General features: G+C 42.2%; 1 protein-coding gene across 1 annotated transcript in view; it reads right to left on the reverse strand.

Moving 5' to 3' along the window:
• depdc7a (DEP domain containing 7, paralog a) overlaps positions 1-15,861 on the reverse strand; it is a 42,280-nt gene that overhangs the window by 3,889 nt on the left and 22,530 nt on the right. The window contains exons 6-7 of the mRNA XM_080189974.1: positions 1,299-1,441; positions 1,000-1,125 (exon numbers count right to left, since the gene is read on the reverse strand). Of these exons, the coding sequence (XP_080046100.1) occupies positions 1,000-1,125; positions 1,299-1,441 (269 nt within the window). The remainder of the gene's footprint in view (positions 1-999; positions 1,126-1,298; positions 1,442-15,861) is intronic.

Below are 15,861 nucleotides of genomic sequence, written 5' to 3' on the forward strand. Positions count from 1 at the left end.
AACACAGCACAGGAAACAGGCCCTTTAGCCCTACAAGCCCACACCGCCATTTTAACATTCAGTCAGTGCCTCATTCCAATCCTCCTCCTACCTATGAGGTTTGTCTATGCCTCTTGGACTCCAATTGGAGTTAAATTGGAACAAATTTGATTTACTGGATAATTTTAATGTTTGAAGCAAAATCTTGAAATGAGAGGGGAGATATTAAAGTGTCAATTTTGTAACTATTTAAAGCCAAGTAGATCCTCCCCTTTTCAGCATGCACACACACTTTAGGTTTCTTGCAGATGAAAATCTTATTCCTCTGCCTTCACATGCAGGTTTGTAAAACATATTCCTGGGATGAGGCGGCTGACCTGATATCAAATACAATGGCCCCCATCCTCTGGAGTTTAGACAGAAAACAAGAGGTGACCTCATTGAAAAGTACAGTCCACTTCTGTCATTTGTGGGGGTTACGTTCCCACAAAAAAAAATCACAAATGGTGAACTTGCTCACAGACGATCCATGAACAGTGCACGTTGCTAGGCAAGAAAGAAGCGAGGTTAACCAGCTAACCATTTAACACAAATCTAAAATCACCAATGAACAAAATGTGAACCCCAATTTGGTCTACAAAGTTGTTCCTGTGTGAATGTATGGCAAGTGGGGGAAATCATGAATGACAAGAGGAGTTGACTGTATAAAATCATGTGCAGATCATGGTAGATGCTGCTCCCTCTAGCTGGCATGTTCAGAACTGCAGGAAATCAATCTCAGGATATGGAATTGGCCATTTAGGACCAAGAAAAAGAAATTTCTTCTGAGGGTTGTGAATCTTTGGAATTTTCTAGCCCATTAGACAGTGGACGGTCATTTAAGTATATTCAAGACAGAGATTGATACTGTTAGATGGGAAAATGGAGTTGATGTGAAGTTCAGCATGATTTTATTGAATAGCAGCACAAGCTCCAGGGTTTATACAGACAACGTCTGATCCTATTTATACTCTTACATACCTTGAATACATCTTTCTGATGATCAAGAAGGAACAAAACCAAGAGATCAGCTTTCCCTTTTGGAAGATTCTTATTAAAAACTATGGCTTTACCGAAAGTCCTCTTCATCAGAATTCTATTTGCAACCTAAGATGGAGGAAATCACAAGATACTGCTCACTTATTTGTGTCAAGAAATTAAACTTTGCAAGTTCACTTCTGATCTTACTGAAGGAACAGCTGCTGAGAAAAGAAAAAGTCTAACCGATTGAATGAGTCCATTAAGAGCCAAGTCTTTAAAAAGGAAGATTATGAACTTACCCCTTTCTGTAAGGCAACAGACGTAGGCTGTGCAGTAACAGCCATGAAATGCAACAACCTCCTGAGTTCATCCCGATTCCTGGAATCCAGAAGCTTTAAACATAGCTGTGTTGCCTCCAGCGCTGGTTCAAACTTGCCATTCACTGTTTTTTTTAAAAGAAAAAAAGGAAACAGTGTATCAACTTGTAAATGAAACTTTATAAGCCAGTGAGTTAAGAGATCAAGATGGCAGACTCTCCAGTTTCTCTCTGGTATTTATATGACTGTCACGATTTGCTTCCACGTCCGCAGAATCGACGCAACAACTCAGCCAGGGTTTCAGCTGCGAACAGGGTTGCCATTCAGCTCTTTGAGTTGGTCCTGCCGATCACAGCTGATCTGCGTACCAACTTCATCTACCCACCTTGGTTCCATATTCCTCCAAATGCTGTCAATAATTTAAGTATAGTTGGAAAGACACCTTTGCTGCATAAAGTTTAGCTGCTTAATTTCACCCCACCCCCCAAGTGTCAAGGGGTGGTTGAGGGTGACAGAATGAGAGAGTTTGGACCAGTATCAGAATGCCCAGGGATTTATAGAAACAGCAAAGAACCACTGCCACCAAGAATGGCTTTTCTTTAAAATTTAAAGAAATAACCCTGTTCCATAATAAATATTCATGATTTAGATTTGTTCTTTTAGTACAGAATTACTTTATTTACTTGAAAAATTAAAAACTTCAATTTTAAGCTTTTGAAAAAGTCTAACAGGTTTATTTGGAAACAGAAGGTGGGCACATTGGACCAGTACAGCCCATCTGCCCAACTCTTAAAATATCACATCGCAAACTGGGTCTGCACTGAGCCACCATGGAAGCAATGCATCATCAGTCCCAGGGACTGCGTGCAGGGAGATACAGATCAGGTTTTACTTACTTTGTTAAGCACTTGTTGAGAGCACCCTCTGTTGGTTAAATACATTTCCAACATAGTGAACAAAGCATCCGTGTCAGGGAGGTGGCAACATTTATTAGAATGGAGGCATACAATACTGCGCTATTGACAAACTCTGCTCAAGTCAGGCCAGATCAGGGAAAGGCTTTGTCCTCCGCTGTAGAGTTTATGCAAATACTTTCAATAAGAAGGGAAAGCAACACAAAAAAAAGGGAGGATGTATAGGGTGGTTCCTTGTAAGTTAATAACGATAGCCATCAAAAAGATTTTTTGTTGAGTTGTCAGTAGTGGCACTCAGCCTCCGCTTGCGAAATGAATGAATGAATGAATGTACTCTCACGTTGAGTGTACGGGAACATGTCATTACACGCAGAACACCACCCAAACTCTTCACAATCAATGTCACTTTTGAAGTGCAGTCACATTTTGTAGACCATCAGCAAATGATTTGCATAGCAAGATCTCACAAACAACAATAGCAAGCAAGTTTAGATAAAAGCAAAATACTGCAGATGCTGGAAATCCAGAATAAAAACAAAGTGCTGGGTGAACTCAGCAGGCCTGGTAGCACCTAGAGTCAAGTGTTTCAATTCCGTACGACCAATAGTGGTGAAGCTACTGTTTTGGACGGGATAAAAATGACAGCCGGGGAAACTCCATTGTTTTACTTCACATATTTCTATGGGATCTTTTACATCCATCTGAAGTAAGATGGGGTCACAGTTGGATTTCTCAATGCGAGCAGCCATAAAAGAGAATTCCTCCAGTATTGGAGGAAGGTGCCAACCTTGGTCATGTACTCAAATCCTGGCACCTCAAATAGTGGAGAATTTTTTTTTTAAGTCATTAGCAACGTGCTAAGCTGGGGATGAATGCAGAGTAGGCAGATGCAATTGAATGCAGAAAAATGTGGTAATGAGTTGGGTGGAGTGAAGAAGGAGAGAATAAAAGAGTGCCTGGAATGTTTTTATTTCTTAGCAACTGATGGGTGTAGCAAACTAGAATCTATACATTTTCAAAAGGCAGTTTTATTTTCCCCAAGTAATTACACAAAACAAATTGGGCAAAACGTACAGACTATAGGCGATTGCAAATTGGATTTAGAATAGAATCCTTACTGTGCAGGAGGCCACCATCTGGCCCATTGAGCCTGCACCAATCCCACCCAGGCCCCATTCCCATCACCCCACTAACCTACGCATCCCAGGACACTAAGGGGCAATCAACCTATCCCAGAGCATCTAGGAGGAAAACCACCAGATACGGGGAGATTCCGTGTGGAGTTTGCACAGTGACCCAAGCGAGGAATTGAACCAGGGTCCTGGGAGCTGAGAGGCAGCAGTGCTAACCACTATGCTGGTGTGCTGCCCAAAAGCGCCACTAAATAATTAGCATTAACTCGTGATGTGCTGAAGTTTGTTAGTGTCTCACTCTAAACATCTGCCATTCCAGTGAAAGCATCAAATGCCAGTCAGGTATGAAACAGCAATGAAGTACAACTGCCTCTATGCTGTCCCAACCCTACGGCACCTGGCCTAGGATACTTTAAATCCAAAAATATACTTCATTCATAAAATTTCTAAAACTAGTTACATAACTGTTCAAAGTTAACATTACATAAAGTTGCAAAACCAAAACTGATTTTTTATGTTAAATAACAGTTAATATTTACAATACTCATTATAGTATATGAAACATACAACTGGGAGTGGGGGGGGGGGGGGGAGGTTGTTTCTAGCCCCCTCAGCAGTTAATAGCCAAATGGCCACAGGTGGTAGCTTTCCCCCAGTTGCCTCCAGCTTTTGTGCCCTTCAGAACGTTGCCCTGGACCTTGAATGTGCAAGTCTGCAGCACTCTATTGTGGGAAAGTCTTTACACTAGAAGAGCAGTAAGCTTTGAGCAGACCAAAGACCATTTTTCCAGAGTTAATGTGGCTCCCAGTGTGCATCCCACAGAAGCACTCCTGCATCACCAAACTACTCAGGATGGACATGGATGAAAACAATTGCATCTCTTCCCAGATCACATTCGCAATGGGACATTCTAGAAAGTGGCAGACAATGGTCTCTTCATCACCACAACTACCTTGAGGTGAGGATTGGAGGAGGAGGAGAGTGGAGGTGGAAGAGCCTGGGCATCCAGGAGATTGACAGGAAGGGTCCTTCTCACCACCAGCCAAGTTACATTTTGGTGCTTGCAAACAAGACTTCAAACAAGCACCTGGCCTACCATAGGACACGATTCCATTGCCAACTCCTGTTGGAAAAGAGACTTGTGTTTTAAACCCACATTCACTCAAGTAGAATGAGGCAGGCCAAACTAATTTCACAGGGCACTTACAACCAAGAGAAATATAGAGACTGATCTTGGTTAGACACAAGCCCAAGTCCGGTGGAGAAAAACTATTCTAACCATTCATACATACAGTTTTCATTGCACTACATTTGCACATGCAATTGGTTTACATGTTTTGCAGGTGGGACAAAAAGCTCCAGCATTAACTTATCCTATTTGTCGATTACTCAAGAAAATCAACTGTTATTTGTTCCCCAACGGGCGCTGGAATCCTGTTCAGGTACAGGAATTACAGATCAGAGTTTAGGTTAATGGCCTAGTGATATTACTGATAGACTATCACTGCACATGAAGCTACCAAATGTTGTTTTTGGCACTGACACCTATGTCAAGCCACTGTAGCCACTACAGTCATTGTGGTGATGGTGCATACCAGCCTGAGGAGGGATCACCATTTTCCTGTCCTCTGCTAGTGACTCAGCTGCAATAACCAATGTCCGGGGCCTTCATGTCACATTTATAAGCATCCCTGACGCAGAACTTTGAGCGCCCTACAAGTCGTCTGGCTTCAACTACCTCACCATACATGAAGGTCCTTGGGCATGCAACCTTTCTTCCATCCTCTGGATCAAACTGTGCTAATGAAGCTGCATCTATCCTGACTAGGGCTAACAGACGTGGGAGCTCTGCCCTAGAGGACTGACATGTCATTTTTCCCCCTGCCCGGATATAATCTGTAATGAGCCGCAGACAGCCAAGATGGAAGACAGCAAGTGTTGAGCTTTTTTTTTAAATAGTTACAAGTCATCATGTTACACAGCCATCTCAAATCAAGATGACAACCTGATTTGGTCATGAACAGGGTGCTGTTTGTTGGATTTGTGAACAAACCTGGCTGTGGCATTTCCTACATTAGTGTCAGCATTTTGCTAGGACACAGCCTAAATACAGGCTTTTATCATATGTATTAGTATACAGTGAAAAATATTGTTTCTTGCACACGATACAAAGCATACTGTAGAGAAGGAAACAAGAGAATGCAGAAGCTAGAGAGTGTAGAAAAAGATCAACCTAGTGAGAGGTAGGTCCATTCAAAGGTCTGATGGCAGCAGGGAAGAAGCTGTTCATGTTGGTTGGTATATGACTTCAGACTTTTGTATCTTTTCCTAATGGAAGGTGGAATAGAGTATGTCCAGGGTGCATGGGGTCCTTAATTATGCTGGCTGTGTTTGAGGCAGCAGGAAGTATAGACAGAGTCAATGGGTGGAAGGCTGGTTTTTGTGACAGACTTTGGTCAAGAAATTTTATAGTTTCTTGTGATCTTGGACAGAGCAGGAGCCATACCAAGCTGTGATACAACCAGAAAGAATGCTTTCTATGGTACGTTTGTAAAAGTTGGAGTGTCGTAGCTGACTTGCCAAATTTCTTTAGTCTTCTGAGAAAGAGGTGTTGGTGGGCTTTCTTAACTATAATGTCAGGATGGGGGGTGCAATAGGACAGGTTGTTGGTGATCTGGACACCTAAAAACTTGAAGCTATTGACACTTTCTACTTCGTCCTCACTGGTGTAGACAGGGGCACGTCCTCCACTATGCTTCCTGAAGTCAATGACTATCTCCTTAGTTTTGTTGATGAGGGAGATTGTCATCGCACCAGTTCACCAGATTCTCTCATTCCTGTACTCTGTCTTTTCATTGTTTGATATCCAATCTACTACAGTGGTATCAGCAAACTTGAAAGTCCAGTTGGAGGGGGAATTTGACCACACAGTCATAAGTATAATAAGGAACTGAAGAGACAGTCTTGTGGGTACCAGTGTTGAGGATGACTGAGAAGGTGTTGTTGCCTGTACTGAAATAGAATTGTACCACAAATTTTGGTGTTTTCCTATTATACACCCAAGTACAAACTCCATGGAGTAATGGTATGTTTTCTCTGAGGAAGGTGTTTGGAAGAGAAGGAAGGCAAAAAGTTTCAGCAGTAATTCACAGCTACTCAATCCTCAAAACTGGGCAGATTTAGAGAGGTTTCTACATGTGGGTAAAACCAAAAATGAAGACCAATGTAAGACAGTCACTAAATTCAATGTGGAATCCAGGATCGGAAATGCAATGAGTTAGCCAATTATTATTGATGCATTTAAAAAGGGGAAAACTGGATATACACAACAGGTTAGATGACAGGCAAGAGGAAGCTTGTGTGGAGCAAAAATACTAGCATAGACCAGTGGGGCTGTATGGCTGACTTCATGCTAGAAACCAAGCATCAGTTCGACAAATAGAGGAAAAGGTTTAACAGAAAATGTTTAGGGGTTAATCAATTATTTGCTGTAATGGAAGTTTTTTTTTATAGAATCAGAAAATTATATACAAAAGGCAAGCACCACAACTCTGAACATAGAAAAAGGAATAGTTCCACATGCATCATTAAGTATTTAGGCCAATATTTGACATTGAAATGTAAACATTGATAAGCCAAATTAACTTTAGGTCCATTTTGACCAGATCAGGTTTCACAGTTTGCCTTTATTAGAGGAAAAAAAGTGATAGTCCAAACATTGATACAATACATTAAGACTGGTAGGAACCAAGTAACGTGTTATCATGCTCTTTGCCAGAGAGCCAGAATGATCAGGCTTGAACTCCCCAGTGCTACTCCAAACTGCTTTCATTCCCCTAACAACCTACAATATGACAATGGAAACTTGGTAGAAGGTCACAAGAAATAGGAGGAGTGAACTGTACTATTTCTTTCCTGCTATTCAATAAAATTCTGCCTCAATTCCACTCGTTTCACCCCCTGCCCTCCACAATTCCCAAAGGAATTAACATTCTGTTTAAGCTATAGGTACTAAAATTACAAGATCCTCTACAGTATACAGTATTGACTTACTGCAAACTTTGCCATGCATTTGGTGTAAACAGAAAATACATCTTCCATAAAACATTTTAAAAAAGTCACTGGAATGGATTTATGCACCAGAATGACATTTCTCTCCCATTATGACATACTTCCCTGATCACTCATTCCAAAATGCCACTGGCTACAATTTATGCAATCACTTTGGATTGCTTGCCAACACATTTACTGACACCTTGACATTTCCCAGAATGTGTCATCAGTGCTGGGATAATTGGTAGCAATACAACCTGTGTTTACCTACCTCACACTGGCGTTGGCTATATCCCACTTGGGAGCATTGTGCAAATCAAACACATTCATGTAGCCATGTTTCAAGACCTCAGGGTGGCTCCAAATGGTTTAAATTTGAGTGCCGCCACCGTTGCAATGCAGGAAATGCAGCATCCAACTTGCAGAGAGCAAGTTCCCACAAACAAAAGTTTACTGGCTTCATTTTGTTTTAGATAAAGCTCTGGCTCCTAAGGTGTGTTTTCACATAGCAAGACTAAATAAAAGAAAAACTGGATTTGTACGTTTGGACAAATCCTGACTAGGGCAACAGGTCCTAGTCACCTAGTGCAAAAGGCAGCTTTGGTTTAATGTAGCAACTGAAGATGGTGCAATATTGAGGGAGTGCTGCATTAGAACATCAACCAGGTCTAGGGAGTTGGATTTGAAACCACAGTCTCCTGACTGACAGGCAAGATTTCTACTCAAGGGAAAGAAGCAAGCGACAAAACTGGTTCCTGGCAATAGGAATCAGTATTTAAAAGACTTATTTTCTTTGGGGGAGGAAGAAACATTAAACTGAACCAGTTAAAGCTCATTATGTAGAGATGATCACTGAGCCAGGTGACTCACTCACTGCAGGGTAAAATTCAAATACCTGTCAAACTTAGTGAGGAAGGTTATGGGTGGGATCTTCTGATCCCCACCAAAGGCGACCCGCCCCATGGCAGCACAGCCAGTGTGCAATGCAAGCGGCCACTAACTTAGCTGGACCGGATGATCCCACCTGCAGCCTATCCAAAAGTTTACCAGGGAAGACTTTGTTCTCATCAATATTTATCCCTCACCCTAGCTTTTCATAACTTATCAAGAATGAGAGGGTACAGATTTAAAAGTGACAAAAACAGCAAGTGTGACATGAGGAACAACATTTTCAGGCAGCAAATAGCTATAGTTTGGAATGCACTGCCCGAGTGTGATAGAGGTGCATTCAATCGAGGCATTCAAAAAGAATTGGATTGTTATCTGAAATGGCAGATGTTTACTCAGAGCAGACATGCGTCAAATGGCTTTCTTCTCAAATAACAATTCTGCGATTCTGAACTGGTCAATAATGCTGTTTTCAGGAACTTGCTATGTGCAAATCGATTGCTACATTTCCCACATTATAGTGTTAATGTTGTTGGGACATCCAGAGATCACGAAAGCCACCATATAAACTCTCACTGAAGTAATAAGTACAATGTGTTGAAGACAGGAGAGTTTAGGAGGTGAGAAAAAAAAATGATTCTGGGATACAGTGTAAAGTTCAGCAGATATACATGGGCCAACAGGCTTTTCTAGTTTCCTAAATGTTGTTTTTCGCAGAATGTCTAAGAACATAAGAAATAGGACCAGGAGTAGCCCTTCGAGCCTGCCCCGCCATTCAATAAGATCATGGCTGATCTGAAGTGGCTCAGTTCCACTTTCTCCCCCATAACCCTTAATTCCCTTGCCCACCAAAAACCTATCTACCCGTGTCTTAAATATATTTAGCGAGGTAGCCTCCACCTCATCAACAGGCAAAGAATTCCAGAGATTCACCACCCTTTGAGTGAAGAAATTCCTCCTCAACTCCGTTCTAAACTGCACCCCCCCCCCCTTATCTTGAGGCTGTGCCCTCTAGTCCTGCTGTCCTTTGAGCGGGAAGAATCTCTCTACCTCTACCCTATCCGTCCCCTTCATTATCTATAAGATCCCCCCTCATCCTTCTAAACTCCAACGAGTACAAACCCAGTCTATTCAGCCTCTCTTCATAGTCCAACCCCCTCATCTCCGGTATCAGCCTAGTGAACCTCCTCTGCACTCCCTCCAAGGCCAAAATATCCTTGCGCAAGTGCAGCGACCAAAACTGCACACAGTACTCCAGCTGCAGCCTCACCAATGCCCTGTACAGTTGCAGCAAGACCTCCCTGCTTTTATATTCTATCCCCCTCACTATAAAGGCCAGCATCCTATTTGCCTTCCTGATCATCTGCTGCACCTGCGGGCTGGGTTTTTGCGACCCATGCACAAGGACCCCCAGGTCCCTCTGCACTGTAGCATGCTGCAGCTTTTTGCCCTTTAAATAGTAATCCCTCCTATTATTCCTGCCAAAGTGGATAACCTCACACTTGCTAACATTGTACTCCATCTGCCAGGTCCTTGCCCACTCGCTTAGCCTATCTAGATCCCTCTGCAGACTTTCCACAGCCTCCGCACAATTTGCTTTTCCACTTATCTTTGTGTTACCAGCAAATTTCGACACCCTACACTCAGCCCCCTCCTCCAGATCATCTATATAAATGGTAAATAGTTGAGGCCCCAGCACCGATCCCTGGGACACTCCACTAGTCACCAACCGCCAATCAGAATAGCACCCATTGATACCAACTCTCTGCCTCCTATTAGACCGCCAATCCTCTATCCACACTAACACCTTATCCCCAACTCCATGCCCCCTAACCTTCTGAAGCAACCTTTTGTGCGGCACCTTATCAAACACCTTCTGAAAAAGAAAATCGAGAAACACCACATCCACCAGTTCCCCTCCGTCTACCGCACTAGTCACATCCTCATAGGATTCCAATAAATTCGTTAGACATGACTTCCCCTTAACGAATCCGTGCTGCGTCTGCTCTATCAAACAATTCTTCTCAAGGTGCCTCGCTATTTCTTCTTTGTTGTGGGGAAAAATGCTTGAATCCTTCATCAGACGTTAAACTAACCAGTCTATAATTCCCTGCCTTTTTAAAACAGCAGCGTAACATTAGCCGTTTTCCAATCTTCCGGCACTTCCCCGGAATCCAGCAAGGTTTGGAAAATAATTAAGGCATCTACTATCACCTCTGCTGTTTCCTTCAGAACCCTGGGATGCATTCCATCCAGTCCTGGGGACTTGTCCACCATCAGTCCCGCTAGTCAATCAAGCACTACCTCTCTAGTGACAGTGACCGTATTCAGGCCCTCAACTCCTACCATCCTCCTATCTTTAATACCTGGCAAACTATTCGCGTCCTCCTCCGTGAAGACCGAGGCAAAAAATTTATTTAAGGCCTCAGCCATTTCCTCATCCCCCACCACTAAATCCCCCCTCTCATCCTCTTAAGGGTCCAACATTCACCCTAGCCAGCCTCCTCCTCTATAAAAACTCTTACTATCCTTTTTTTATATTTAGTGCTGGTTTAGCTTCATAGTCTATCCTTCCTTTCTTTATCATCTTCTTTGTCAATCTTTGTTGATTTTCAAACTTCTCCCAATCTTCTACTCGCCCACTACTTTTAGCCACTCTAAACGCATTAGCTTTTAAATTTAATACTTTCCTTTAACTCCTTCGATAACCACAGCTGATTATCCCTTCTCCTACAATCCTTCTTTACCATTGGAATAAATTTCTGCTGAGCACCGAAAAAGATCTCCTCAAAGATCCTCCACTGTTCCTCAGCAGTCCTACCGACCAATCTGCGTCCCCAATCTACATTTGCCAATTCCTCTCTCATCCTATCGTACGCCCCTCTGTTCAAACAGAGGACACAGGTCCGGAACCCTACTTTCTCATCCTCCATCTGTATCAAAAACTCAACCATACAATGATCGCTCTTCCCAAGAGGATCCCTCACAACAAGGTCCCTAATTCTACCTGCCTTGTTACACAACACCAGATCTAAGATAGCTCGCTCCCTCGTCGGTTCCATCACACACTGTTCAAGGAAACTATCCTGGCAGCGTTCCAAGAACTCTTCCTCAAGCCCACCGCGTCCGACATGGATCAACCAATCAATATGTAGATTGAAATCCTCCATAATTATCGCCGTTCCATTCCTGCACGCATCATTTATTTGCATGTTTATAGCCCGCCCCACTTGAAGGTCATCAGTATAGAACAAAGAAAAATTACATCACAGGGACAGCCCCTTCAGCTCTCCTAGCCTGGACCAACCATGCCCATCTGAAATAAGAAGCCTTTCCACGGACCATATCCCTCTGTTACCATCTTATGTATTTGTCAAGGTGCCCCTTAAAATTCACCATCATATTTGCTTCCACTATCTCTCAGAGTTCCAGGCACTCGTCACCCTGTGTAAAAATCTTGCCTCATACATCTTTTAAACCTTGCCCCTCGCTCCTTAAACCTATGCCCCCTAGTAATTGACTCTTCCACCCAGGGAAAAAGCATCTGACTATTCACTCTGTCCATGCCCCTCAATCTTGTAGACTTCTGTCAGGTCGCCCCCTCAACCTCTATCGTTCCAGTAAGAACAAACCAAGTTTCTCCAACTTCTCCACGTAGCTAATGCTCTCCATACCAGGCAATACCCTGGTAAATCTTTCCTATACCCTCACCAAAGCCTGCACATCCTTCTGATAACGTGGCAACCAGAATTGTACACTCTATTCCAAGTGTAGCCTAAGGTTCTATAAAGCTGCAACATGACTTGTCAATTTTTAAACTCAATGCCCCAGCCAATGAAGGCAAGCATGCTGTATGCCTCCTTGACTACCTGTTCCACCTGCATTGCCACTTAGTGACTTATGTACCTGTATACCCAGATCACTCTGCCTATGAATACTCTTATGGTTCTGCCATTTACTGTACATTTCCTATCTGTATTAGGCCTTCCAAAATGCATTACCTCACATTTGTCCAGATTAACCTCCATCTGCCATCTCTTCATCTTTGTCATTCTATGACCAAGCCAATTCTGTATCCATCTTGCCAGCTCACCTTGGATCTCATGCACCTTCTGGACCAGTCTACCCCGAGGGACTTTGTCAAAGGCTTTACTGAAGTCCACGTAGACAACATCCACTGCCCTACCTTCAATCATCTTTGTCTCTTCCTCAAAAAATTCGATCAAGTTAGTAAGCACCTGCGCAAAGATATTTTGGCCTTGGAGGGAGTGCAGAGGAGGTTTACTAGGCTGATACCGGAGTTGAGGGGGTTGAGCTATGAGGAGAGGCTGAATAAACTAGGCTTGTACTCGTTAGAGTTTAGAAGAATGAGGGGAGATCTCATTGAGACGTATAAGATGATGAATGGGATGGATAGGGTAGAGGTGGAGAGACTCTTCCTGCTCAAAAAAGACAGTAGGACTAGGGGGCACAGCCTCAAGATAAAGGGGGGGGGGCGGTTTAGAACAGAGTTGAGGAGGAACTTCTTCACTCAAAGGGTGGTGAATCTCTGGAATTCTCTGCGCGTTGAAGTGGTGGAGGCTACCTCGCTAAATATTTTTAAGACGCGGGTTGATGGGTTTTTGATGAGAGGGGATTAAGGGTTATGGGGAGAGGGCGGGAAGGTGGAACTGAGCCACGACAGATCAGCCATGATCTTATTGAATGGCGGGGCAGGCACGAAGGGCTAGATGGCCTACTCCTGCTCCTATTTCTTATGTTCTTATGTTAAGACACGACCTCCCCTTCACAAAACCATGTTGCCTCTTGCTAATACATCCACTTATTTCCAAACAGGAGTAAATCCTGTCTCAAACAATCCTCTCCAATAAAAGTATGTGACAAGTTTCACAATATTGAGGCCTGGCCTACTAATGAACATGCGAGTGCCATTGAAAAGAAAATATTGACACCTCATCGTCAGATGACTTTAGGTTAGGTCAAAAAGTAAGTTTTACAGAGGAGACAATGGAATTTGAAGAATGAACTCCAAAGCTTAGAGTCAAGGCACAGAGTCACTGTGGAGCAAAGTATAAACTCTTGTTCAAAAAGTCAATTAGAAAACTCATCATTTGTTGTGTAGGTGTAATTATTTGACAAGAAAAAAAAAGGGATTCAAGGTGCCACACTATGGTTAAACAAAGCAACAGTTTTATTTACAAGGTGTTACTTGATTGAAGTCCAATATGCCTCTGGTGACATTACAACATGTGACTAGTCAGGTGCATTGCTTTACAATATGCAACACCATTAAAAGTTTGAATCTTAAAATTACATTAATTTGAATTCATGCACAATGAACACATTGTTAGTAATGACCCTCTCCCCACCATTCCCCAAGCGTGCAGTGTCCAAATAAAGCAATATCAGAAAAGGATACAAGTTTTGTTTTTGGAATTTAAGCATAAAAAGCCTCTTGATGCTAAAACCTTTCCTTCACTTCCAAACAGCAAGGAGGAAACAAAAAAAAAATCCCAATTTTAAAACGGAGGAATGTAAGGTTATCCACCATCACATGGAATTCAGAAACAATATAAAAGTTCCATTCCTCTCTCTGCCAAGTGTTTACTTAACTAAATTCTTCAATTTCACTACCTCGATGTCACAAGATAACAAGATTGGCATTTATAATAGGATTTCCATGACTACCAGTTCAGTACTTTTTACAATCACTTGTAATGCTGGAAACATTTTCAAAAATTTTAATTGAATAGCTTCACAATCAAACTTTTTTTTAAGTAAAAGGAACACCAAGACACAGGGCATTGTTTACTTAGGAATCTGATTAATGTCCTTATATTGTGGACCAATCACAGAAACCACATGCTCATGTTTCAGCATGATTTCCAAGTAAGGAATTCTCAATAGGATCAAAACTCAAAAAAGGGAAAAAAAATTAAACAGATTCAAGGTATGAACCTCCAGTTATTTTCTTGCACATCCCAGATTTTCATTGCTCCACCATTACCTCCAGAACAGGGCATGGTTGCAAAAACAGATGCGTTACCTTTGGTCTGGACTAGTGATTCCAACCCCACTACGGCAACCAGGGAATTTAGAAGTAATTAGAATAATCTGGGATAAGCAGCTAATAAATACCGCAACTATGACCAATTAAACAAATATTGTTCTAAAAGCACATCTAGTTCACTCAAGTTCTTAGGGAAACATGCATCGTAGCCTACAGGACTCCAAACTCAAGTGACACCTAACTACCTTCAAACAGCTTAGCAAGCCATTTCAAACATTTGTACTTAAGCCATTACAACCTACTCACGAGCAATTTTCAAATGACAATGAATGCTAGCTTTTTAAGTAATACCCACAATTTTATGAATGAATTGAATAAAAAACTGGATTAACCTAAACAATATTCTACCCCCACCCAACCCCTCCTCCACCAAACATACGCCTTGTTTTCCTCCTTTAGGAGGCTCCCCATTTTGACCCAACACCTCTTATGTGCCAAATTGTGTCTGATAATTGCGCAAAATGATATGGGATTTTTACATTTATAAAGCACCTTTTTGTTGTCTATGTGATGCCTGTCTCTAAGATAGCACAACAGACACAAATCACTGACTTGATGGATCACTGGAAACAATAGTGAGTGGTCACCCGTGGGTTGAGCCCTCTCTCAAGGAGAATCATCTAGAAGTCATGCTGTAAGCATGAAAGGAGTGGAGCACTGCTCCAGGGCAGCCTAGAGCTGCAATCCTCCCATACCAAGTCTGTTATTCAATAAATACTTTTTGTCCTGAACAAAGTCACTTGATGATGCCATAACACTTAAATGTTGCAAGTAACTCTTGTACCCTTCAGCATATCACACGATAACATTACTAGCAGAATCCTGGAACCATACTCCCTTTTCAAGGTGGTGATAAGCAAGAGACCATATGTTCCTATTTGCTTTGATTGATGGCCAGTCTCCAAACATCACCTTTAGTAAATTGTTGTGACAGATTTTGTAGAATGACCTGACAAGGGAGTGGAACACAATGCTTATTTAAAAAGCAGGAATTCTTACTGAGCTGAGTGTGCACTGTTAATAATGATGTATCACCTACATTACACGGAGCATCTCATTCAAGAAAAATCAAGTTATTCGTCACACCAAGAGGTATGTCAGTGATCAAGGCAGCACAGATTCGATTTGGAGAAAGCTAATGCAAAATATACTTCAATACTCATTGTTTGTAATGCTTGACTGGCAGTCATTAAGAACAAGGAGATTCCCAGTCCAATGCTTTACCCTATGTGAGCTAATTGTTAAGGATCCTGGGCAGTTCTAATGTTTATACTGAGGGTCTGGAGCTAGGAATGAGGTGTAGAGGAAAAATGAGCTGTTTCCCCACCCGAATGCCTACATAGTCCCAGTGGAACGTCAAATTGACCTGTAGCAGTTTCCCTCCAGTCATAAAACTGTTTCTTTTGAGTGTGCTTAAGGGCTTTGGCTCACAGGGCCAAAGAGATAAGGGTGAGGCAAGGTAAGTTATAAGTTTTTTTTTACTTTTT

The sequence above is a fragment of the Carcharhinus amblyrhynchos genome, chromosome 6 (genome assembly GCF_965287045.1).
Source record: "Carcharhinus amblyrhynchos chromosome 6, sCarAmb.v2.hapA, whole genome shotgun sequence".
Lineage (NCBI taxonomy): Eukaryota > Metazoa > Chordata > Chondrichthyes > Carcharhiniformes > Carcharhinidae > Carcharhinus > Carcharhinus amblyrhynchos.